The sequence below is a fragment of the Balaenoptera physalus genome (assembly GCF_965194825.1).
Source record: "Balaenoptera physalus genome assembly, chromosome: 13".
Lineage (NCBI taxonomy): Eukaryota > Metazoa > Chordata > Mammalia > Artiodactyla > Balaenopteridae > Balaenoptera > Balaenoptera physalus.
This window is the reverse complement of record NC_138892.1, coordinates 39,917,042-39,943,449: the sequence shown is the minus strand read 5'-3', so window position 1 is coordinate 39,943,449 and position 26,408 is coordinate 39,917,042. Positions and strand designations below refer to the sequence as shown.

The window sequence follows — 26,408 nt, the reverse complement described above, 5'->3', positions numbered from 1 at the left end:
TATTTAAATAATAAGACTGAAGAAACTTGAATTGCAACAGACAACTACCAGGAAAATAGAGCTCAGCTGGACAATGTTAATGAGATCCACATATGGAGAAGTGCAAATAGTTCCAAAGAAATCTGAATTTTTACTAGTCACCTTGAAACTCCAATTTTGAAGGTAACATCCACGTTTCCAGCCACTGAAATTCCAAGCTCAGTGAATCAACCCAAAAGAAAAAGAAAAACAAACCTTGCTAGGCTGAGTAATCCAAAGTGTGATAGATGAGCTTCAGTGTAGTCAAGCTTAGAAGTAATATATTGAAAGGAAAAAAAAGAAAAGTTAGACTATAAAATAATAGGGTCTATTATAAGCCAAGAAAAGTCACGTAGAGCCAACCATTGAAGACATTTATCAAGTGTGCCACTACAACCAAAGAGGCTTGGTGTTGTCGTGGAGGATTTTATAAATACGAGAGGGAAAAAATGCCCTGCCTTTGTCCCAGACTAAAGCTCATTCACGCGTGGAGTGCCCGCGGTTACAGTCTGACCTTAGGAAAGAGAGCGGGGTTAAAGGACCAGCTGCCAGAGAGGCGGCTAGCACAGGGCTGAAGAGGCTGTGTGTGAGAACAGGCTAAGAAGATTGCGACTTTGTAGTCTGGAAAAGGAAAGCTGAGCAGAGATGTGATTAAAGTCTGAAAATCATGAAAGGTAGAGCCAGAGTAAGACCTACCTGTTTATCATGTCCCACAATGCTACAATTAGGAAGTGACTTTGATGCTTGAAAGAGAATAGATAAAAGGGAGGGCCATTGAGAATCATCTCAAAGGCACCTTTCTGCTCAAATTGTTCATCACATTTTCTCTGCTACTTTACGGTTCGGTAGTAAAACTTGTTGTTCTAGGAGATGGAATGGGTTAAGATCAATGTATGGGTCTGTTTTGAGTTATAGGCTTGAAAGGGGACATCTCTAAACCTTTATTGTATGTTGTCTTGTAGGACCCCCAGGTGCCTTTCCATGAGTAACCATCAGAAACAGACCCCACAGCTGCAAAGCTCACTAGCTGTTCAACCCAGAAGGGCTATATTTGCATCCTTGAGTTTCCATTCTATCCTCTGCTCTCCATTCAGTATGTAAGAAAGGAATAGGGAAGGTCAGATTTAATAGGTAATTGCACCGGCAGGATTAAAGCCCCAAAATACTTTTGTTTTTAAACTGTATTTGGTGGCCTTTAAGAGATTTTATTACCTATATTATATGTATTTGATAATGTTTTAAAACTATTAAAAATATATCACATTTGTGTCAACATTATAAATTAACTGTACTTGAACTTTCAGAAGTTAAAAAAATATTGCAAATATCTTTGCCATTTTTCACTTCCTTTTATGAGACTGCCAGTTTCCCATTCAGCCTGGAACAGTTAGGTAACAAAAAGGGGAAATACTACTGAGTCTGAAACACCACAACAATGCTCAGAGAAATAGAAACATCAAAAACAATCTTTTTTAAAAAAAATTACACTTTATTATAGTCACCTCCACTTTCAAAAGGATATACTGTTTGTATTTGGTCCCTTAATCCCTTATTCCTGATTTGTTATAAATTTAATCATTCTTTTTCCTTCCTTTTTATAGCCTTGCCACTTGCTTGTACCAAGAGCTACCTTGAGAGCAGAGATGGTGTCTACATATGTTTGCCTTGTCAGAGGCCCTGGAACATATGTGAGGGGAACATACTTCAGCTTCCCTGCCTAAACAACCAGTTACAGATTTTAAGATTCTGCCAATCTAACTGGTTATTTTGCCTTCACCTTCCAACTGATCTGACTTAATTTCTTCCATTTAATGAAATCCTTTTGGCATCATAGAGTAGTAATAGTATAATAGAAACAGCAACTAAGAAATAAGATCAGAAACATAACACGTAGTTATTGAAATTGATTTCAGCTGTCATTTTCAGATTTCTTTTTTCCTTTATTCCCCCACTCCCTTAGTAGTTTAAAAAAAAAAAAAAGTGAAACAGATTATCTCCAGGAAATAAAGGAAAAGAGTAACCCAGAAATGCACGCGTTACTATAGTTATTCCTCAGTGAGGGTCATAAAGACATTTTCCAGTGAAGAAGACAAGACAAAAATGGTCCCCTAGTCACATCTTTAGCCCAGCATGAACAGATAAGGCCATGACTCAGCATCTTACTTGTTCATTGCTTTATAGACTAACTCCTTATAAAAGTCAAGAGACCATAGAAGCTCGTTGCCTTTTTCAGTTCGTAATGGCCTAACTTTTGCTACATATCATTCTCAATGCTCCCAGGAAAACTAGGAGGTTTTCTATAACTTTTTTCTTCTACAAAAAAAAAAAAAAAAAAAGATTTTAAGTGTTTACTTAGGAAATTAACTTTGTAACTTGAAAATATGAGATAAGCACACTATTTGATCTCCTTGGGAAAGCTCAAACTGCTTTTGCTCAAAACTAAAGCAACATGGTGACTGACTTAACTTCTATATTTTAAACTACTGATTTCAGCCAACAATACGACAGTGTGATTAACTGTCCCATGTGAACCAAAAAGAGCTGAATGCATTTAGTGATAGCACCCTTGCAGAGCTCATACGCGTACACATGGAACTGTGAGATGTCACAGTTATCTACAGTTGTTACAGCTGCCATTTGTTCATAGTATTATGGACTTTCATATCCTAATTAAGGAAACAAATGCTTTCACACATAGCACTGTTAAACTATTTCCCTCAATTTTTAGTTTTCATATTATAGAGAAGCTTAATAAAATTAAAATAACCTATAACCCCACCACCGATTTCAAATGGAAGGTAGAAAATTAAGCCCCCAAACTACTCCCTCTAATCCCTTTCCATTCAGAGATAGTTCATTGTCTCAAGGAAACAATTTGAAACTTCACATCAAGATTTTTTTGATTTATATAAATTATATATGCACATATATGCATTTTATAAAAATGAGATCATAAAAAACATATTATGCTAATATTTTTTCACCTAGCAATATATAATAGAGATCCTTCTAGGACAGTATGTATAGATGTGCCATTACTTCTACTAGTTGTATGACATCTCTTTGTTTGGATGTACCATAACATATTTAGTAATTCCCTCATAAATATAACTGTGAGGAAAACTATTTAACTTCAAAGGACTTGAAGCAAGACCTAAATAGAATAATGTGCTCCTGGGTAGTACTATACTATAGTAAAGATGTCAGTTCCTTCCAAATTAATATTAAAGTGCCATTAACAGATTGGAAGAAACCAAAGGCATTAATATCCCTATAATACATAGAGTTTCTACAGATAAATAAGAGAAAGAAACACAATGGGGGAAATTTCCCATTTTTTTTTTTTTTTAATGTTTCTAAATTTTTCTCACTGCCTCTTATCCTGGCTCCTGTTGCTAAAAGGTAAAATATTACATTTATACAGTCTCATCATGCCCTCTAACTAGGAAAGAATTTTAAAGTAAGATGCAATTACCTTAAGTTCAAAACCTAAAACTGTTGCTTAAAAAGACAACCTTGACTGATTGCAAAGAATACAAAAAAAAAAAATCAAGTCATTAGCGTGTAGATTTTCAGATTTTCATCAGCTATATTTGCAGGCGTTTGAATCCTTTAACACACTCAGTCCAGCAGCATTGTTTTGATAGCAAGTTGGAGATATCTGCGACAGTCACTACAGTCAAAGTAAAAATATATACCTTTACAAAGTCAAAACCAATATTTTTAAGAGAATTTCTCAAGTTCTAGATTTTACAAAACTACTTAAACATGTGAAAGCTACTTATACTGAAAGTTGCCAATTCAAGGTGTAGAAAATACTCTCGAGTTTTATAGTACCTTCTTTACATGCAGTGAAAACATTATAAATGAAAGCAGCCTAAAGAGCTGTATTATATTATAGGGAAGCTTCAGTTTACTATAATTAGATACCTATTTTAATCTTAACTGGAAGGCGTGCTCATGTTTTATATAAGAATTTCACTGAAAAATTTTTAAGAAGAGTTTAGTGGCAGAGAATTTTTTTTTTTTTTGTGGCAGAGATTTTAAAAGAGGCAGTGAATGCTTATGAATTATGCAAGTCTGAACTTTCATTTTAATAACTTCATTAAAATATAAAAACCTTAAAAGCCTCCCAATAGGAATTTAACTTTATAGAAAGGCTTTATATGTGCCCTGACCTTGCCAAAAGGCATGCCTTAGGCATGATTTAACAGTTATTACAGGGCAAAGCCTAATAATAAAGACCCATCTGAAAATACCAGCATTTGTCCTTGCCTCCTCGGCCTCCAGTGGAGTTGCAACTCAGCCGTAAACAGACCTTCTCCTGAGAGACAGCAGGATGCAGTGGGAAAGCAACAGTAACCAGCATTGGAAAACTTGGATCTGAAGCCTTTTAACCTTTCTGATCCTGTCTTCTTGTTTATACAATTGGGGTATTAATAACAGCAAGGTTGTCACGTAAGCAAATGAAGTAATGTCAGGTGGAAACTCTGAGTTGACAGCACCATGTAAGTGTTAGTTATTTTTAAGCCAAAGACAGTTCTTGGTTGACTATTTTTCTCACCATATCCTGGTTCCTAGAAAATATAGTCCTGTATGGCTCATATTGTATATGTTTAAAGAATGCACCCCCATTATTTGGATGGCAGTCACCTGCTAGGACTCACCTACTCTAGGAGAACATCCCAAGGCTAACAAACCCTGCTCCCCTCTTCCATTAATTCTTGGCCACAAGACCTTGTATATTTTATAAGAAATAAGACCAGTAGTGTATTTCTCAAGGATATATTTCTACCATTTTCAACTCTAAGTTATATGAATTTTCTAAGATACCAGAGTTCTCTCCCAAGTGGTTCTTTATGATCACAGGCCCAAGATTGGGCTAATAAATAGGAATACAGAACAGAACCTCTCTTATCCTAATTATCAAGTTCATGCCTGGAAGCTGGATAAACTCTCTCTAAAATGAAAACACCATAAGATGGAACCTGGTGTTGCTTTGTTAATTTGACTAGAAGGGGCAGGGCCTGGTCCCAGAGCAACTCCGGGGGAAGAAATGTGAAAAATTGTTGTGCCCTACAGCAGAGATGAACCCTCTATGTCACTTTGATTTGTTATTTAACTAATCGCTAATTTTGCCCACATCAGTAATGTTGAACTGTGTCTCTCTCAAACTAGCCACGCTGACCCAAGTTTAAACCAATTGCTTAGGAAGCATTTTCTGTGAAGCTAAGAACCTGAAGACTATCTATATTCCAGGGATAAGTGTGACAGCTTCACAGGATGCTAAGGCAGATATAAACACGCGATTAGGAGGTATATTCCAGCTTGATCCTCACATTTAAAAAACTCTTCAAACATATTGAGGTCAAGGCTGCTTTTATTTTTTAAAATCAAGATATCTTTAGTATTCCTGGAGTAATATTCACAAGAGAAGTATTACGTAAGTTTAGCACAAAGCTAAAGATGCTATCGTCAAACCAAATTAGATATACAGATTTTCATGTGTAAATAGATACATCTTTTAAATTAACATACCCACATAATTATAGCATATAGATTTTGATTCTTATAATTGCCACTAGAAATTTTTTTTAATCTAAACTATTCTAGCCATCTTTAATGCTGTAAGAGGACCTAGTTTTTAAAGCTACTAGAAGTTAACATTTGCTTGCAAGCAAGATGCAGGAATGGGATTTTTTTTTTTCATCTTGGGTGGGTTGATGGGCACAACGATTTTTATTTCTGTGTGACTGCTGCTGGTGTGGATGGGTCTTGCCATGGCCTCCCTAGCTTTTCCATTTGATCTGAAATGTAAAAACAGCAGTGAAATCTTCTTACCAACCGAGATTATTCATTTCAAAGATGAGACTCTGGCAACAGAGCTTCTATACACTGAGAAGTCTGGAATATTGCATTCGTTTCTGGAAACACACTTAAGAGGAGAGACTTTAACTCTCTGAAGCGAATCCAGAGGGAAATCAGGGTCATGCAGAGGGTAGATCCAGTCTCAGTTGAAGAACTGTTCAAGGAATTGGAGATGCTAAAGCTACAAAAGAACAGACTTAGAGAGGACATGATGGTAACTGCCTGCAAATACGTGGGGAAAGAATTAAACTTACTCTTAACTCTAAGGAGCTGAACTGGGAACAGCGGGTATAAGTAGTGGCGATCCATACTTGGTTCTTTCAATTTCAGCACCTAAGCAAAGGCTAGAGGCGAGCTTAGCAGAAACACTGGGTTGAAAATTGTGCTCTACTCACCGCTGTAGGTTAGGGGGTCAACCTGTTAAGTGCCTCCAATCTCCTAAGACTGTCTCATTTTAGGTGAGAACTAAAGCTCTAAGTGATCATGCTCAGCCTGAAGCTAGTATTAGCACATGGAAGAGCATATCTATTAAAGACAGATTTATCCCCACCAAGTAGGGATAAAAATTGAGGATGAAAAACTATTGCTGATAATGACCACGACAATGACAATACTATAATCTAGTCTTGTTTCATCCTAATCCCATGAAGTCAAGATTATCCCCATATGCAAATGAGGAAACAAAGCCTTGGAAAAATTAAGAGACTTGCTCAAGGTCACAGAGTGAATGAATGGCAGGTCCCAGCTCCTCACTCCAGCTGGGTCTGTTACCTAAGCCCGTCTGATTACCCACTACATTCCACTGTCTAGACGATGCACACTGTAATTTCAATTGGCCATAATCCCCAAACCGTAGAAACCTCAACCGTAGAAGATAATAAATGCTTTTGAGCTGCAAAATGATAGTTGACTCACAATTAATACCCTCTATAGATTACCGTGACAAAGTAACGATATCCAACTGTGCCTGCAAATGCCAACACATGCAAATGCCTGCGACTTCACAGATAAACAGCAAATGCCCTAATGAGTAAAAAAATAACCGCTCTTTATTTTTTTCTGTGTGCTTATTTCTGCTGGAAAATAATGTCCAGAAGGAATTTATGTTCTTTCCAACAACTAAAAAGAAAAGAGAGAGGGAAGGGGGCGAGGGGCGGGGAGACTAGTGTTTACAAGTTTACATAATACAAAAAAAGAGCAGCCATGAAACAGTGAGCTGTGGCTTCCCAGTGGGAAGACATCACATGCAACCAGTGAGTTCCTGGGCAGTTTTAGTTTCCTTTAATCATTTCCAAAGTCGTGCCTCAAGAGGTGTAAGCTAAAAAGCTTCCTAACATCTTGCCTTTCTTTTTTCCTCCTTCTTTTTTCAGTTTGGCACAAAGTAGCAAGAAAAACAAAACAGACAAACCTGGGTAGAAGCAATTTAAGTATTTGCTTCCCCGGGAAAATTCCTCCGTTATTTTAGTCCCATCATCATTCATCTTTACCTTCATACTGTCCACGTATTTCACTGGATCACAGGCTTGTCTTTCTTTGATCGTGTCCTATAAATGCTTTCCTCGTTCATGAGACTGAGTTCTTTAATCGTCAGGGTTGCCAGGCACCCTATTTATTCCTTTTTCTGTGTTTCCACGGCACACTGGAGTTACCCCTTCCCGTGATTTATCACATGCTGTAGGTGTCTCTGGCTCTTTCTGAGTTCCTTTTGCCAGAGACCTGACTTAATTCATTTTTGCATGGTCGTCATCTAGCACTGCCTAAAGTAGGGCCCCATAAGGGTTGAAATAAAATGAAAATACAAATATTTCATTTTATCCCCCCATGTTGGGCTTAAAGTATGAACTGAATTGAAATGAATCCAATCAAAAGTTAAGTTGAACTGAATTGAATACATTGACATTATGTCACAATAAAATTATCCAGATTACACTTACACTTATAGACAAATTGATTAGCACAGCCCAGCTACGATGTTGTGTGATTCTAATGACTGATACTCCTAGCATTACCTATTATGTTACCATAGAAAGGGCAATACATTTAGGCATAATATTATAGTTATTTCTTTCAACTGAGGCCATAATGGCAGACACAGTCTAAATCACTGTGTATTTAAAGAGTGGCTAGGAAATGTAGAACAAACCTCTGGAAGGTTGACAGTATATCTGAAAAAGCAAACGATGTATAAAGTAACATGAACTAACATTACACTATTGATTATACAGGAGGATTCCTCAAAACAAGTAGATTTTAAATTTCATTTTCCAGGCTAAGTCAACTTCTTGGTCCAAGATGTGCTGTCATCCCAGAGGGAGAGGAAGTCCAATCACCATCAGGTCATCACCTCGCTCCTCTCTTCTCATTGACTGGTTTTTAAAGCCAGAGATAATCAGCAAGTCAATCACCATCTGGGTTAAGCCCTACACTGGGTACTCGAGATTCAGTCAATAAGATGGACATAGTCTGTCCTGCTATGGAGCCTACAGTCTCAAAAAAGACCAAACAAAGTATAAAAATAATTTAAAACCCTATGTATTAGAAACAAAATCAACAGGATATGAAATTAAAGGAGGTTTCCCTCAACCGATGGATATAGACTCTGATTTAGGAGTTATAGGTAATTCTTCTCAAAAATTCTCTCTTTCCAAAAAAGTTACTTACAAGCCAGATAAACATTTTGTGAAAATCAAAGTGAGGACAGGGCTGAGGGGGAGCTATCCCTTCTTTACAATCATTGTTTAAGCAGCATACGGTTGTCTAATGATGAAATAAGTGAACATCAGTTTGAAGATCTCTAATCAGTAAAACTTTTGGAGCACCTTCTTCCTCACATGTTTATTGTAGGTTTGTAAACTTTGTACATTTAATGTTGTAGTAATATAAATAGGACATCATAAACTTCTTTAAAAGTAAAAAAAGTAAAGCCTATGGTAAAAATAAAATACACATTTTACATTTATGAATGACAAAAATGTTATTCTCCCTTCCAATGTTACTAATATAACTATTGTGTTAGTAAATATGCGTCATTGAAAATAGTTTTAACCCTGTGACATGGCAATCCACAAGTTTATTTCACTTAGTTCTAAAAAGAAGTGTCATTAAAAAAAAATACCTCACAAAGGCACAATATTTACTGTAAATTGAGATTCACAGTAAATATAAATCAGTAGATCACACTGACTGAAGTTTTTGATGTTTTTAAAAAGATTTTCAGTCACTTCTCTAACCTGAAATAGATCATTTTTACTTCGAATCATGTCTGACACTGAGCTCACTCGAGAAACAGTCAGTTCTGTCACATTCTTATTTTTCACTTGGGTGAAATACATTTGCATTATCAGGTTTTTAAGCCACCGTTGTTTTTCAGGAATCTCTTTAAGCAACATGCTCATTTCGTGAGGATTAGTTTGGTTAAAACTAAATATAATCCAGAAATACACATCACTTAGTTCACGTAAACTGCAGTACATAGCAAAACACAAAAAGCAAACAAGTGAGGGTCCCTCAGGCAGTGGTGCTGTCATGGTCCCTCAGCAACCCTTGAACATTGCCTGTGAATGATGCCCAAACAAGGACACCACATTGTTCTGTACCTCAGACCGTAGCAACTCTCTAATCTGGTCTTATTTTTAGAAGAAAAAATAAAGCAGAAATTCTAATATTTTCTTCCCCATGGAGAATATTTAACTCCACACTGAAGACCACAGAAGACTCAAGGCTTCTACTTAATACACCAAAAATCTGCCAATCATACTACATTTTCTTTTCCTTTCTTTTCCCTTACCACAGACAGAAAGATATTGTATCATGTTGCTTCAATTTTCCTTCCTTAAAAAAAAAAAATCAATTATTTATTAACCCAGAAGCACAATGCATTGTAATTTATCAACTAGCAAATGAGATAAGTGTTTTAGGCTTTGCAGGCCACCTGGTTTCTTGGAACTATTCAACTCTACCCCTGTAACACGAAAACAGCCATAGACAATGTGAAGAAGAGATGTGACGGTGTTCTAATAAAACTTTATATAGGGACACTGATATTTGAATTTCATATAATTTCACATCTCGTGGAATATTATTCTTCTTTCCATTTTTTTTTCCAACTTTTAAAAATGGAAAAACCTCTTTAGTTCATGCCCACAAAAAAACATGCAGCAGGCAGATTTGGTCCATAGGCAATAATCTGAGGAGCCCCGAGGCCAGAGGAAGGGTAGGTAACCCCTACTGGGGTGTCATGGAGGCTTCCTGAAGAACTGTGTGAGGGGTTATGCAGCTCAGGAGGACAGGCCCAAAGCACAGTGTGAGCAAAGGCAAGTCTGAGTGAAACTAATGGGCAAGTGCAATGAAATTGCTGCAGCAGAGAAGAGTGAAAAATGAATTTGGACAGAGAGGCAGGGCAGGATGGAGGGAATCGAATTTTATGCTCTGGGGGTGTTAGGGTGACACTGAGGGGTCTAAGCAGGGAGTTTATGTTGGAATGATCAGCAGTGGGGAATTCTAGAATGTCAATTCTAGCTCTGGCTGTGCAGTCAGTCTGACTTGGGCTAGGATCCCCATTCTGCCACTGACCACACATACAACTTCAAAGTAGCTTCTTATCCCTCTAACTCTGAATCCCTTCATCCGAAAACCAAAGATGCTCTCTAGGTCCATCCATGTTGCTGCAAATGGCATCATTTCATTCTTTTTTATGGCTGAGTAATATTCCATTGTACTATATATGTACCACATCTTTATCCATTCATCTGTAGATGGACATTTAGGTTGTTTCCATGTCTTGGCTACTGTAAATAGTGCTGCTGTGAACATTGGGGTGCATATATCATTTCAAATTAGAGTTTTGTCCAGATATATGCCCAGGAGTGGGATTGCTGGATCATATGGCAACTATTTTTAGTTAAAGGAACCTCCATACTGTTCTCCACAGTGGCTGCACCAATTTACATTCCCACCAACAGTGTAGGATGGTTCCTTTTTCTCCACACCCTCTCCAGCATTTATTATTTGTAGACTTTTTAATGATGGCCATTCTGACCTGTATGGTTACCAAACGGGAAAGACAGGAGGAGGGACAAATTAGGGGTTTAGGATTAGCAGATACAAGCTACTATATATAAAATAAACAACAAGGTCCTACTGTATAGCACAGGGGACTCTATTCAGTGTCTTGTAATAAACTATAATGGAAAAGAAGAAAGAAAACTAAAGATAATCCCTCCCCTAGCATTTGCTGTTCTCTGTTATTTGCTTCTCTTGTTGCACATGCTTTCACAACTGATAATATGAGTCACTGCTAACTGGTTGTTGGACTGATGCCCCTCTAGCTTTCAGGAACATGTCATTACCAATGTACACCAAGTGCCTAGCATTGTGTCTCACAGCAGGTACACAAAAGTAGTTAAGGAATAAATGAAGCAAGTCAAAGCCAATATTCTCCCACCTTGTCATTCTATCATTGTCCATACATGCTTCTTGTTTTGCAAGGATAAATATGTTGTAACATTTATTTAAAACTTGGAACAAAGGCATTGAGAGAAAAATGATTAATCATCCTCTATACAACTATCTTATCCATAATAAGTTTGTTTTTCTGAGAGAGTTCTAATTACATTACATTTTGGTACATGGCTTTCCCCCCCACCCTCTTCCACTGAGATGCCTTTCCTTCAAGAAATTTTCTTAAACAGGCAATTTTCTAGTTTATATTGCACTAAACTTGAAGTGAAGTAGTATCTTTCCAAAGCACAATGCATCAGGCTAACTTTTTAATTTAAACTCAGAAATAAGGTGACAAGTGGCCCATTTCATGAATGATCTAAATGATGTATCCTTCCTCCTGTAAATTGCCAAAAGTCCTTCATATTTCACTACCTGATACCATAACACATAATAAATTGTATATATATGATTTATCTAATCACAAGATTTCTAGGACTCTTGCTCCAGAGCAAACCAGAAAGCAACAAAAATCTATGTTGATGTTCTGCTCAAATTGTTTCTTATTCAAGTTCATTCATTCAATGAATGTCTACTGAGCACCTACTATGTGCCATGCACTGTTAAATCTTTCCTTTTAGGGATATTTGAGGAACATGTTTGACATTTTTACTTTCTAAAGAGCTTAATTCTTCACCACTTTATTTTTCCTATTATGTGTACGGGTAATAATGGCCTAATTAGAAAAAAGTCTAAATTTCTAGGGATAGGATAAAATATAAAAAACTCATAGGACTTTTTAAGCCTGTGTATAAGCCCATGTATAAAATCTGTATAAATACAGATTTTAAGAAGCATGATCTTCAGTTTCTGTCATCCTTCTATTTTCCAAGTAATCATAACTGCATCTTGAAATCTAACCTCATTTACATATGACGGTGTTACTTCTTTTTTTTCAAGAGCAAATGCCTTTATTAGATTAAACGAAATATACTTAATGTTCTAAGTCATATACTTCTGCAACCAAAAGGTGTATGTCACACTTACATAGAGTGGAATATACATTTCAAAAATTCAAAAGCCTGTCATAAAGTGTTCACTCAAGACAAATTTTACTCCATAATCATACAAAATTAATCAATCAACCTTGAGTTTTAATATCTCAGTGTGACTTTAACAAAAATACTATTACACACATTTAGAATTGGTACACAAGGTATACAATTGTATGTTAAGCACTGTCTTTGCTTACATTTTAGCCAACAATAAAATGTAGTTTTTTTTATATGACAGCGTTACTTTTGAAAATTCACGTTGGCCCTATCACCATTATTATATAAACAACTTAGTTCCCTTTCTCCCTTTTAGTTCTACAGTCCTTTAAGATTGATTATAAATTGAGAATATCCAGGCTGCTAAAACGATATACAATTTACACAACATACCAAATCTGTTATTTAGAAAAACCTTGTCATTTTCTCAGGAGAGCTTATAATTACATTCCAACACCTATTTTGTCATCACTCCAGTCTTGACTAAAATTAAGCAGAAAATAGTGTATGTGAGAAAACAGTTAAATTATATTTCTGAAAATGAGTTCTTTCCAAGAAAATTCTGTTCAAATGTGATGAGATCGCCAGGATTTTATAAATTTGCAGTTACTAACTTGTTAACCCAAATAAGTGGGGAGAGATATATTCATTCAGTGCCATAAATATATACTCTATGAATATATGTATATTATGTATATGTATTCTATGATGTATATATTTAGTCTGGATTTTATCCAAAATCCTACGGATGACTTAACATTTTGGTGAAATATATACTATATAGACAAGATTTAAACACTTGAATATTCAACAAAAATAGCTGTTGAATCAACAGAGTAAATGTAGTTTAGTGTTTGTTGCCCCTTCTTCTTCCCGAATAGTTTTACTTGCTCATTGATTCAAAAAGTATAGCACACCTACTGTGTCCTAGTCAGTTCTGGAGGCTAAGGATATAGCAGTGAATAAAACAGTCAACCCTCCTTCATGAGACTGATATTCTAGAGGGTGAGAAAAACACTAAGCAAGATAAATGAGTAAACTAGAAAGTGTATTAGATAATAAGTTTTTAGGAGAAAAATGGAGATGGAAATGTTTAAGAAAAGTAGTCAGATTCTGAATATATTTTGAAAGGATCTGAAGTCAAAACAAAAAGGAGTGCATGTTTGAAAACAGGGCTTGGGTCAAAATGTTTATTTTCAATATGGGTGTGTGAATTGGGGATCTGTTACCTTCTATATCCTTCCATGGAAATTTCCTCCTGAGAAAAGAAATGCATTTAATTCTAGTGTTCTTGTCATGTTTCTCATGATTTACATCCTCATTTTCAGTTCTGAGATTATGGTTTAGTAAATGGTCCTCAGACCCAATAAACTTATCAGCAGAGAATTTCTTTTAGCAAGTTAATCAAAATGCAGGCAAGACAATGGGATATGCTTGAAATAACAAATCACTTGATTACTTAATTAGGTTAGCAAGACTGCCATGAAATGAAACCCTGTCATTTTTTTAAAACCTCAGTTGAAAATATTCTGGGTAATGACATGTACATTTTCAAGGAATAAAGAAAACTGGCCCTTTTGAAGGTTACTAAAAGGTGCCAGCTGTGTACCTTTCCAAGGAGTCCTCAGAGAACTCTGAAAATACATAAGGGATTGGTTAATTATCTTAAAATCTCAAAGAGCAGTCTAAGCTACACAATAATATAGTAAAGCCACATAAAGCCTCCTGATGTTTTATGGAAAGTCCTAGTTAGCCCAAGCTTTTCGATTGGTTGAAATTTTTATTTCCAAGCTCAGTATCAAACCCCTGGAAAGCTGTGATTTCAAATAAACCTCTCTGTTGTGTCTTTTGCCTCTTAATATAGTAATCATAGATATGTTTGCATACTGAGTCATCATCTAGTGGAACTCTATCTTTGAAAAACATGTTTACTAAGAGAATACTAAAATTACCCAAAGGAAATATAACAATTAAAAAAAAATAGCTATTATTGAAGGTTTACTATCTTCCACTTGCTGTGCTTAATACTTTATATGCAATATGGCATCTTATCACAACATACCTGAGACATGTATTATTTACCCTGAAAAGATGGCCTGAGGAAGATAAAATACCTTGCCAGGTTCACACCAGAGAGTGAAATGACTGAACCAGGAATCCAAACCCCGCCTTCTAACTCTACTTGGATGTTTCCTGACTTACAAATCTAAAACCCCTTTCTAGAAACAATATGACCTCTTTGGAAAACTTCTTTTCGAGTTGACCTATTTTACTTTAATTTTCATAGCAGATGGAATCTTTTAAACTAAGATTTTAACTCTAATCTTGGCTTTTCTTGTAACAATCCTTCAACTCCCCTGAAAATGGAGGACATAACAGCACCTGTCATTTGGAGCTTTTGAGACAATATTAACAGCAGGAACTAATTAGCATACTCTGGAAGTCAGATAGGGCTGGGAGTTCAGAGAGACTCTTTGGAAAGATACAATTTGAAATGTGTTCCCCCCGGACCATGTTTATTCACATGGCCCCCTTATTCAATCAGCCAATCAGGAAATATCTGTCACTCCTCTCTCTGCATCCAGTGTCAAAAGAGTACTTTCCCTAAAAGTGAAGGGGGCTTGTTTAGCAGAACTAGAAGCAGCCTCCCTTGCAATTTGCCAAGTGGAACTTTGCCAAAGCTTTCCCTCTCAACCCTATTATCTCCTAGAAACACCTACTGTGCCTTTTGGCAAGACACCCAAATTTGAAACCCCAAATTTCCTGGACCTGCTTGAGCAATCCCATATTTAGGATCCCCATGTTAGAGGAGTGTAGTGTGTGTCCCAGAATGCTAAACCCACAAAAGAGGATTAGTAGCAGTGTGTAATACCATGTGGCCCGATTGAATAAGGTAGCAGGACCAGTACTCTGGGCTTACTGTGTGCTGGGCATATGCTCAACACTTGACAATCCTTACCCCATGATTCCTATGACAATTCTAAGAAATATACACTATCATTATCAACATTTTGCAGTCGAGATAACTATGGCTTAGAGACTTAAGTCAGCTAAAGCTCATGCCCTTAGCTAGTGCAGGATTTAATCGTTTTTATTTCTTTAAAAATGGAAGATCAATGGCCTGTATTATACAATACCGTTATTCTGAATTCCCTGATTTCTACTTTAAAACACAACAGTGTCAATTTTTTTTTAAAGGATTATAGGTGCTTTTCTTTTGCTCTCCCCAGAAGGAACCTATCCTTCCTTCAAAGGTAAAACTGTATACGTCATCTTTACAGTTGAGAAGTAGTTGAGACTGTCTCAAGTTGTCATCAGATCAGATATTCCTTATCAAAGCCCCTTGAAGAAGATAGAAGGACCAGCATGGTTATAAAGTGCAGCACAACAAAAACCAAAGACCAGGTAACAGCACTGCATTGAAATGCAACAGCATCTGTGTTTTCACTCCCCATCTTAACACACAGCATAGCAGGGGATTCGAAGGATTTGAATTCTGAATTTCTGTTACAATAACATCTGCCAAGAACAAGCCCTGAATGTACTATTTGTCCCCATAGAGAAAAATGAGGAGCTTATCATGCAGGTCTTTGTCAAGATAATACCAACACCTGTTGTCAGGCTAAAGACTTAGATACTCCTGGATGAAATGCCAGGTCTGCTGTGTGCGTTCGAGGGAGCGTGGTTGAGCTACAAATTGCTTGGAAGCAAGCCGATTTTAAGTTGCCATGGTAAGAAGATGCAGACAATGAGAAGCCTTTACATGAATATTTTCTATGTCTTGTTATGATAGGAATGTCCAGCTGAGGGGCACTTTTTTGGTACTACCAGTGACATGGACAGATAAAATAATAAACACTAATTACAGCGTATTATGATGATTTCTGGGCTTCACCTCAGAGAGGCATAGATCTAGCTAGGTAATTACTTCTCTGACAGATAGGTTTTTCCATGAGATTTGAGGATGATGAGTCTAGTTTATTGACCGCTGATGAGACCACAGGGGAGGAAGGTCATGAGGCATGCTTATTAAGAACATTTTAGTCAACATGTTTTTCAATCAAGTTGTCAAGGTACCCAATTCTGGTTAAAGAAATGCTTCCTATGGAAATGACACAGTGATTCTCAGCCATGGGTGTCTGTTACTTCAGGGAAAGGACTAAACAGTAAGAAACTGTTCTCAGTGTGAAGTGCAAGTTGTTTCCTGAAAAGGATGCCTTTGCCTATCGTGCTGTTTCTTCCTAGTGTGAAAGAGAGAGCCAGACTGTTTATTACACTTATATTCCCCGAGAGATTATTTTCCCCCTACCAATTTGGATTTAAGTTCCTACACAGTTCTGGATAATGTTTAGAAGGTACTCTGACCTCAGGGGATTTTCGAAAGTACACAAATCCATGTGCTTTTTTTCTTTCCACATCCTCTTGAGAATCTCCTCCCTTTCCCCACACCCTAACTGATTTTACCTGGAAAAGGGCGGTGGTAATTCTCCTTGTTATTTACCTATAGATAGTAAAGAATCTATAGAAGGAAAAAACCAGAAAATTAGAGAATTCAGAGAAGAAAAGGAAGCAAAAGAAATAAAGCTTTATCAAAAATTTGAATAGTACAGATGGGCTGCCCTTCTGGAAATGATCTGTCTTATTAAAATGATATGGTTCTAACAATTTTTAGCCCTGTTACGAGTGTAAGGATTCAGAGAAAAAAATGGTTTAACACTATGGCAAATGATTCCTACTTCCAGCACTGAGTAGAGATTCCTGGGTTGTGACGAAGTATAAATGTCACAGTGCAGTCCCCTCTTTCACATACTAAAGAAATTCAGATATTGTAGAAATGCAAGCACATCTGGACTGCTTGTAAAATATGATTTTTCTCCCCAGTAGACTGTGTGCTGTTTGGTACTATTGATCACCTGGTATCTTGTCTTTTATGAATGGTCTAAGGGAAATTTAGCCACACCTAAACAGAGCTCTTGCAATGTTTATTCCTAGCATAATAGAGGTCCTAATGTGCTTTGCAGAACAGACAAAAATTTCCGTTTCTTCCCTAACTATACTTCATCCTGTTCAATATGGCACAAGAGCAAAATAAATTCATGTGGTACAAATGGCTATTCAAGATACCAGGTTTGTTATTTTTTTTTAATTCAAAAAGTGTTTTTCCTAAAACAAAAAACTCTTTGTGCTTCTCTAACTACCCTTTATGAACATTTTGCTGTTGTCCCTCACAGAATTTACAGAGTTAGACAAAACACACTGTCGAATGATCAGAATTTAATTAGGTTTTTTGTGGTTGCAACAGCTTTCCGATTTTTTCATCTTATGAAGGAGTAAATCCCTAGATTACTCAGACACGTGAAAATAAATTTAACTAGAGAGTTTTTACATTGCACCTCTCAGTTCTTCATCATGTAAAGCACCTGTGCCTCTCTAAAAGATGCGAATCCCTCTTTATTATTTTGATGAACTAACAAGATGAATTCATTTCTAGAACACTGTAAAAAGTCAGTTGTGATCAATGGCCCCAAGAATATAACCTCTTCTGGATCATACCTATGATCTGGAAAATCTCTGTGGAAACTAAAATATATAGAGGTGTTATTTGTGTTGTAGTCATACAACTAGAGGGTTTACCCTCCTCTGGAGAACTTAACATTGAGGGTAGGCTGAGAGGTGATCGTTTTAATATGGAAGATTTTTCATAAATAAAGGAAATTGAGTTTTTAGTAGTTGAGGCAAATTCTCCATATGCATCATTTTTTCTCTCTCATTGAGTGCTGATCTATACAATTAACACAGCAACTGAAGAAAAGTTCCCAGCTTTGAAAATATCCAGCAGATTTAAGCACTGTTATTTACCATAACCACCTCTTAAATATATGTTCATTGCAACTGCTAATAAATAAGCTTTTGTGTAAATGTCTTTATAGCACATATTTTATATACAAAATTGAAACCGAATTTTATCAGATTAGACTTGTATGCCAAAAATAATCTTTAGACAACCTCTTCCATGTCTATAATTCTCTAACGCTTGGGTATCAAAAACAAGACTAATTGAACAGGTTAGTGTTAAAATAAGTAGAATTTATTATCTACAGGGACCTGTAACCAGATTGGCCTGTATCTGGAATAAGTATAAAAAATATTCAGCTTGGCACTGGCATGTAAAATTTGTGAGTTCAACAACAAAAAAATTTTAAGTGGCTTCACATTGCCTAACCATATGGGTTATGGGCAAAGATGCTATGGCCCTGAGATGCATGACTCTTTGGACAAACATTTTTGACACTATCCTGGGAGCTCTGGAGCACCATATACTTAGAGCCATGATGATGATTTTAATTTATAGTTCCATCATTTCAAGCTTTGAATAGAGGCATAAGAGCAAACAAAAATGAAACTTGATTCAGTTTTGTGGGCAGATGTGAGAAAACATCACCACTTATTATATGATAGATTTAACTGGCTTTCTCCTGAATTACGTAGACATTATGTTCCTCATCTGTTTATATATAGGTGTTTAATACCAAAGTCTTTGAATTGTTGTTCGATTGTTTATTCTTTTCAGCTAAGAGTTAGTCCCACCATGCAATTTATAATAAACAGCTGATGGGGCTGGGGGCAGGGTGGTAACTGGGACTCGGTGTGGAACAAGCTATGTCCAAAAATCATTTTTTTCCCAAAACTTCTACAGAGACAAAATCAGTTCTATATAAATTGGTTATTGGAAGTGAATTCTCAGGACTGTTTATATATTTTGGTTTCTATCTATTTGTGGATGCTCAATCAAGATTTATGTATATTCATTGATTTTTCAAGTCTGATTAGCCTTTAAAATGTAGCTTGAATCTTTATGCTCACCCCCCCACAAATGTCACCCACAATTAAAGTCATGATACCAAAATTACTGGTGGCAGAATGCCAGGATTTACAATTCAAAATGGTGTCAGGGCAAAATCACATATGCAGGCAATTATGGGTTTTAGAATAAATTAGTGTTTTAGGCTAAGGTTACCAATTCGAGGAGAGCGTCAATCAACTGTGGGTATTAATTCAATTACCTGTTTTTTAGTTCAGAAAAATGTGTTGTATGTGAGAATAAATGAAAGAAATAAAGCCATGAATAGAATGCGCCACTGGTGTCTTAGTTGAGAGCATACGTGGTGATTCATAACTCTCCAAAGACTGCTGCTTTTCCTGCTCTTCTCAGTTCGTTGAATAGACTGGTCTATCATTAAACGAACCAAGCTAGAAAAATCCTGCAGTCAAAAGGAAAACAAACTTTGTTATGAAAACTCAGGCTAGCCCAAGATTAAGGTAGGCCAGGTGAATGTCATTGCCACGGTCTCTGATACTATCCTTGTGCTGTGAGAACTGCTACTTTAAATCAACGCTGGCATATCCTGGGCCTTTAGTTAACCCATAAGGGTTGTCCAGTCCATTACCTTGCTATTAGATAACATTGCTTGAAACCATTCCCAAAGAATGGTACCACAGCCCTCTTCAGAGAATTAGTTGATTCTTGACAAACCAAATATACATATATATATATATAATATAAATATATATTTATATTTGAAAATAATAAATTTCTAACCAAAAAAGGTTCACAAATTTAAGATTCCTTTGGAAGTAGACACACTTTCCCCCAAATATGTCTTCGGCGTTTTTTTCTTCCCTTTTTATTTGCTTTCTATTGCATGGACTATCTTCCTACCCATTGTACTTTTGTTGAAAATATTAATAACTACTCTGCATTCCTGAAATTCCCTAGTGTTTGAGTCTTTAAATATCTATTATGATCTTAATCTCTGAAACCTAATAATGATTTACAAAAATTCTCAGTGCCCTTCCCTGAAGTTAGTAGCTTCTAGGCATCCGTGCCCAATCTCATGAACCCTGGGTCTGTGGGTGCCCCTGCAATATCCTCACACTTGCTTCAGCTTCTCCATCCCTTCCTCCCTCTCTTCCCCTGTCTTGTTCATGGTCAATGTTTCTGTAGTTCTACCTTCTTCTCATTCTTCTTGATTTCTCTCCCAACATTAACCTCACATATGTGAAAAACAGTCTACTGGAAGAATAACCTATTGCAACATTGTATAAAGTCATTCTGAATGCAATTGACATAAAGATGTCTGCCTGGTCACCTGCCTGTAGGGGATAAAGGAAGTGAATGTGTGATGGGAGACATAGGTATTATTAGAAATGACAATCATGGTTGATATCTTAAACTGAGATAACCTGTATTTATCTTATCTCCATTTTCAGCACTTCTGCTATCTGCACCCTCTTACCCATCTTATAACCTTTGAATATTTTATCTAACTAGTATCCTTTATAAAAGGAATATTTTTGCACATTATATGCTTTTGCTTGAAGAGACAGCAGTGGCCCAGAGAAGCCGCTGGGAATTAGTGGTAATTCATTAGTTAACATCTGCCTCTTTTTTCTATCTAAGCTCAGTGGAAAAAGCACTAAACCGAGTTCTAGTCACAATTATACCACAATTCAAACCATAGACATGGGCAAGTCACACAACTTGTCCAGGCATCAATTTCTCAAATGAAAAAAAAAATTAAACTGTTTGACATCTAAGGTTGCTTCCATTTTTAAAATCAATGATTCTATTACTTTTTTTAGTTAAATAAGGTTTAGAAAGCTGGCCTATCAAATGAAGTTACTACAAAGAGTAAAAACAAGAGAGAAATGATTTCAAATACGAAGCTATGTCAGCTGTACAGACATTTTTGGAATATTTCTAACCAACCTTAATCACTGTTGTGCTATTCTATTATTTTTCTATGTGCATTTGATTAAGGATGATGCACAAATGTTTCTTTTTATGTGCATTCTATTGGGGATCCCAATTACGAGTTAACTTATTTTAAAGGTTGTTTGTATTGTCAATACAGTCTTAAGAAATGCCCAAATAATACTTGCTAGGAGAGAGGCTAAAACGCCTATTAGATGGTCTTGGAAATTTCTATAATATCTGCAATATCTAATTATGTATAGATCCAGACTATTCATGCTTAATATCCAAGTAACTGCTGGAATTAGAATGGTTTGACCAATACATGCAATTAAGTGGACGTATTTTAACCCTTTTCTTGGGAAGTTCATTTTTGTAATATGAGCATTTTTAGGTGATATATTTAATCCAAAAATCTTTGACATCTCACCATTAAATTCTCATGAACACTTAATGTCATTTTGTTACATTAAAACAAAAGAGCCTCTACATCCTGTGCACACTTTTTCTTCTACGTTGTACACATACTTAAACACATGTGCATATAGCTGTAGGGGGACTATAGATGGAGCGGGGTCAGAAAATATCTGCAGTGCACTTGTAACATTTTTCCAGTTCCTCGGTCACCATCTTGCAACACTTTCCTTTTACCTGTGTCTTTTTTTCTCTTCAACATATACACATCAGTACTTTGTCTTGCTTCTTTAAAAAAATAAATAAGGAACACTGATTTCAGGGGAAGGATTATATGCTTGAAACTATATACATTTTTGCAGTGGTAGAAATTTTTAAGAAGGGTATCCATATTCTATTCACAGAAAAACTTAAGAAATGGGTACTCCAAATCCCAATTTCCAGCACTAAATATATTATAAAAATTATACAAAGGAGATGATGTTCACGATTTCAGTCCTCTTTTGCTGAGCCTGTGACATACCTAAATCTTGCCGTTTAACAAACTCCAAAGGAACTCATTTTTGAATGCTATTAAGGATATGTATTCACAATACTTGAAACCTGGCTATCCTGTGTTTAGAAAAATATGCTTAGTCAGTAGATTTATCCTACTTGTCCATTATTCTCCATGACTCTCTATTTGCAACAGAATTGCGTAATCAAGTTATTTCCATTCACATTTGCACACACTGCCAAGAAATAAAAATGTGGAAATATCAGTTCTCTGACTCAAGGCACATTTATTAGATTACAGGAAATCTCACTAATCACAACTTTCAGCAACACAATGTCAACCATAGTTTTTGTATAAAGACACTGAATCGACATCCCGTTGTAAAAATTCTATGAGTAGTACAACATATCTTATACTCTTCCCAGTAACGTGTCCTCTGACAGATCTAGAAAGCCCTAAATTAAGTGAGACAGCCGATGAATACGAAGAACATTTTTAGTGATTTTTAGTGAACTTAAGTAATCTAAGATACTGCCATTTGCTAAGTGCTTGATATGAATCGGGCACTGTGCTAAGTGTCACAGAGAAAACCCCCGTCTAACCCTCACAGCAACCCTGTGAGGTAAGTACTCTAATCATCATCATTTCGCAGATGAGGAAGCTGAAACTTGAAGAGCTTAAGTAATTGCCCACGATTACAGAGGCGGAGCTAGATGTCAAGTTTGTCTGGCTCCTTAATCATTCTATCCTGCACCCTAGCTTTATGTTTATATTCAGGTTTCCTTTGCTATCTCACCATAAAATGCTGCCACCCTATCTTAATGGTTGAAGAGATTCAACTCCCACCTCTAGCACGTGTCATAGGACACAATTCTAAATGTAACTCTGGAAGTATCCAAGGATATTTAGCTTGTCTGCCAAGTTCTTTAGGTTGAATTCAGTCTTTCATGTGCTTCATCCTAGACACCCTAGTGCATTTGCACCCTAGTGCAAATTATGTCACCAGGAGCAAAGTGATAGTCCTTACTTTCAAGATCAGTCACAGTCATTAGGCCCAGAGGTTAAACAGTTATATTCCATCAGCAGAGGGCATTAGAATCTCCGGGGACACTTGTTAAAAATGCAGGTGCCCTGACTCAGCATCTCTGGGATAGGAAATCAGGTATCTGCATGTAACAACTCCTGGTTATTCTAACGCAAAGTCCTGAAGAATCACCCTTTGAGAAACATTAGCTTAAAAACATACAACACAAAACAAAGGACGAACGTGGTTTTTGGAAACAAACAGTAGAAAGAAGGTTTCAAAAATTCCTTCCCAGTTCTGAAATGTATATGTCTGGGGATGCCAGAATCATAGTGCTCAAAAATTTTGAAAAGCCCCCTAAGAGTGCAAAAACCTAGTTTAATAAAGAATGACACAGTCCATAGGTCATTAACTCCAAAGGATGTATTAGTAAGATGGCCAAGAGCTAACATGGCCCATTTTCATTATTTTCTCAATGTGGAAAAGATGTTGCCAAGAGCAAAGAAAAGACGACATTATCTTTTGTAACCACTGAAATAGAATCTTTAACTGATCCCCCAACGGTTTTGAGTAGACAGTAAGAATTACACATGATTACACCACTTAGGAAAATGAGAGAAAGAAATAAATGGATTTATTTTTATTCAGGATGGCTGATTTGTTGTGATCAGAAGTCAAGGAATTTTAAAATACCAAGGAGCGCAAACCTTCATGCGAGGTTTGGGAGACAATGGGCCAACTAAAATGAAGGCCATCAATACAGCAATTTTGTAAGCTATATGGCAAATATCAATACACTGTTGAAAGCTCTGCAATTTGTATACATTGTAAATTCTTCTCCAAATGTGTGCCACGTCCACACCACGTGAACAGCATGTGTCACCACAGAAATAACGCTCTTTGAAGAATGAGTGGACACATGAGACATGACAACATGCTATTAATCATTGTTTCTCCAAAGAAGGAACAGTTTAGATATTGTTTCGTGAGACTATCTCCATGGCTGCCACGTTTTCAATCTTTTTAAAATGTATGTTTGAAAAACCCAAAATAGGCAAGTTTCCATGGGAATACGCTTGTGGACAACAATTTGAAAAACTAGTAGTTACAAACCGTTTTCTTAAAAAAATCCTTGTTTCCTCTCATACCTACAAAAACCACATCGACTTTTGCCATTGTGGGAAAACTACACGTAATAGGAAAAATGATAGAGAGTTCATAATTTATAGTAAAGCTATCAGCTGTACAAAGATTTTAAGAACACAGCAAATAATGCTGACTGCTGATACATAAGTGAGAATATTCACAGGTTTACAGCAAATGAGGACAGAAGATGGAGAATAATTCTTTACTCCCCACTTGACCCCATCTGTGACATACAATTTACTTGGAGTATGAAGAACAAAAAGAGTAGAGAAATATCAAGCTGACGCAAAATTTTTAAAAACATATGTATATGTATATATACATATATATGTATGATGTACAAAAAATAAAGAGATGATTCACTTTAGTCTCTCTAGTTCAAGAAATCCAAGTATATCTACTCTGACCCTGTCTGGATAGACAATCCTGAAAGCACTTCTTTAGACTTCTCTATCAGCCTCCATCCTCCCCTACCCCATCCCTCTCCGATTTCCTCTGCCTTTTGGGGAAGGAACAAAGACTGACCACCTCCCCCGCGATATTTACCCCTCTGCCAAACCCCAACATCTTTCTATTCTGTCATTCTGGGAGAGTGAAACAGCCGCCATTTCAATGTATACCTTCTTTCTGACTAACCTGAAAGCTATAACAGGGACTGCATTGGAGAGGTGATGTATTATTTGGCTGCAATCTGCTCTCATGCTTTACATCTGGTCACATGTATTATTTAAAATCATACAGATACATAAACTGTTGACATAGCCCAGATAGCTGTGTAAATGCTAGGGGTATATAGCTAGGTATTAACGTGAATTGCAATGGACCCGCAGATATGAATATGATTTGGGACATCACCAAGGCAGCTGTCAAAATGGAAATAATATTGCTTTTACTGAGGAGAAAAAAGACTGAAAAGAGTAAAAATGCAACTAGAAAATTACAGGAAGAAACTCACACAGTAAGTAAGATTTATCAGTGTTTATCAATTGCCTACACAGGTTAAAGATAGATTGCTATGACAGTATATAGAACAGTTTGCAGAATGATTCAGTATCCAAATATGAACCCATTTAAACTCGTAAAGATCAATACCAATCAGAAGTTGATGACACATAACCCACCCTTTATTCTCACATCTCCTCTCAAGAGGTTAACACGTTTCAGAATTAATACATTTAAAGATGCTTGACTATTAGGATAGGAATTAATCTATTTGGCTTATGTTAAAGAAAACTTGTTTCAGCCCACATCAATAAACTGTAATATCTAACTAGAATTCATCAAAAGAGATTTCTACTGCATCATTTCAAAAAACCAGATGTTTTCCCTCTTACTCAAATGCTAAAACATCTGGACCATAAATTTTATCTTACCAATGACATATCTACACAAAAGAGTTGTTTTGCTATTGAGTGTATTTAGTCATTAGATGGACTGCCTGTCTACATAAAATTACCTCCATAATTATCAGTAGAATTAAGATTAAATAGATTAATCTCATGATAACCCAAATGTTTTAAAACTACTTACACACCACTCAGTTTTTTATATCATTTCTTAATGCCAAGATGATTTTAAAGGACCAAATACATAATTGACATTGAACACATCTGTCAAATGAGAGAAAAGAAAAAAGATGTAGAGAAGAAGACTGGTTATAGAAAAGACATCAATCAAAAATTCCTCTAAATGATTTAGACGTTTAGTTTAATTAAAGCAGAGAGCGCCACATTTATTATAGACTTCAGTAGTAATCTTTGATTTATGAAGTAAAGAAATTTCTTCTCCTAGTCTATATATAGTATACACTTTACTCAGAGTACAATGAAAGGAGAAAAAGTACAGGAAGCATACCAAGGGGGAGAAAAACAATTTAAGTTGATGCATATCATATCAAAAATAAAATACCTTATAAGGAACTTAAAGTTTTTATTACCATACCACACTTGGTAAAGAAAACAAGTATCCAGATTTTCCTAAATTAATCCTGAGTAATAAATTCAGGGAGACTTAATTTTATAGTCCACAAGTCAACCATTGACAGTTTTTATTATATTATGGCTGCAAAATACTGAATAGTTTGTACACTAAATTGGCTACTATATCTAGGAATATAATTTTTAACAGGTTAATGTTCAGATATGAAGTTATTTATAATCATTTCTAAACCAAATATTTTAATACTTTAGAAACTGA

At 36.1% G+C, this 26,408-nt stretch overlaps 2 protein-coding genes across 8 annotated transcripts in view; one reads left to right on the top strand and one right to left on the bottom strand.

Annotated features, from left to right (window-relative positions):
* The window catches only part of LOC309640418 (uncharacterized protein), a 340,945-nt gene that overhangs the window by 256,876 nt on the left and 57,661 nt on the right, over window positions 1-26,408 (bottom strand). The window contains exon 1 of one of the 6 annotated variants that reach the window (XR_014252196.1): window positions 235-24,980. The exons of 4 other annotated variants lie outside the window; for them this stretch is intronic. Coding sequence is in view for 1 of the 2 variants with exons in the window: in XM_082419181.1 (XP_082275307.1) it covers window positions 7,295-7,379 (85 nt within the window). In the remaining variant the exon portion in view is untranslated. Of the gene's footprint in view, window positions 1-234; window positions 24,981-26,408 lie in introns of those variants that run through there. One more of the 6 variants, XM_082419181.1, reaches the window with a different exon arrangement.
* The window catches only part of SYT1 (synaptotagmin 1), a 427,179-nt gene that overhangs the window by 348,921 nt on the left and 51,850 nt on the right, over window positions 1-26,408 (top strand). The gene's annotated exons all lie outside the window — the stretch shown is intronic.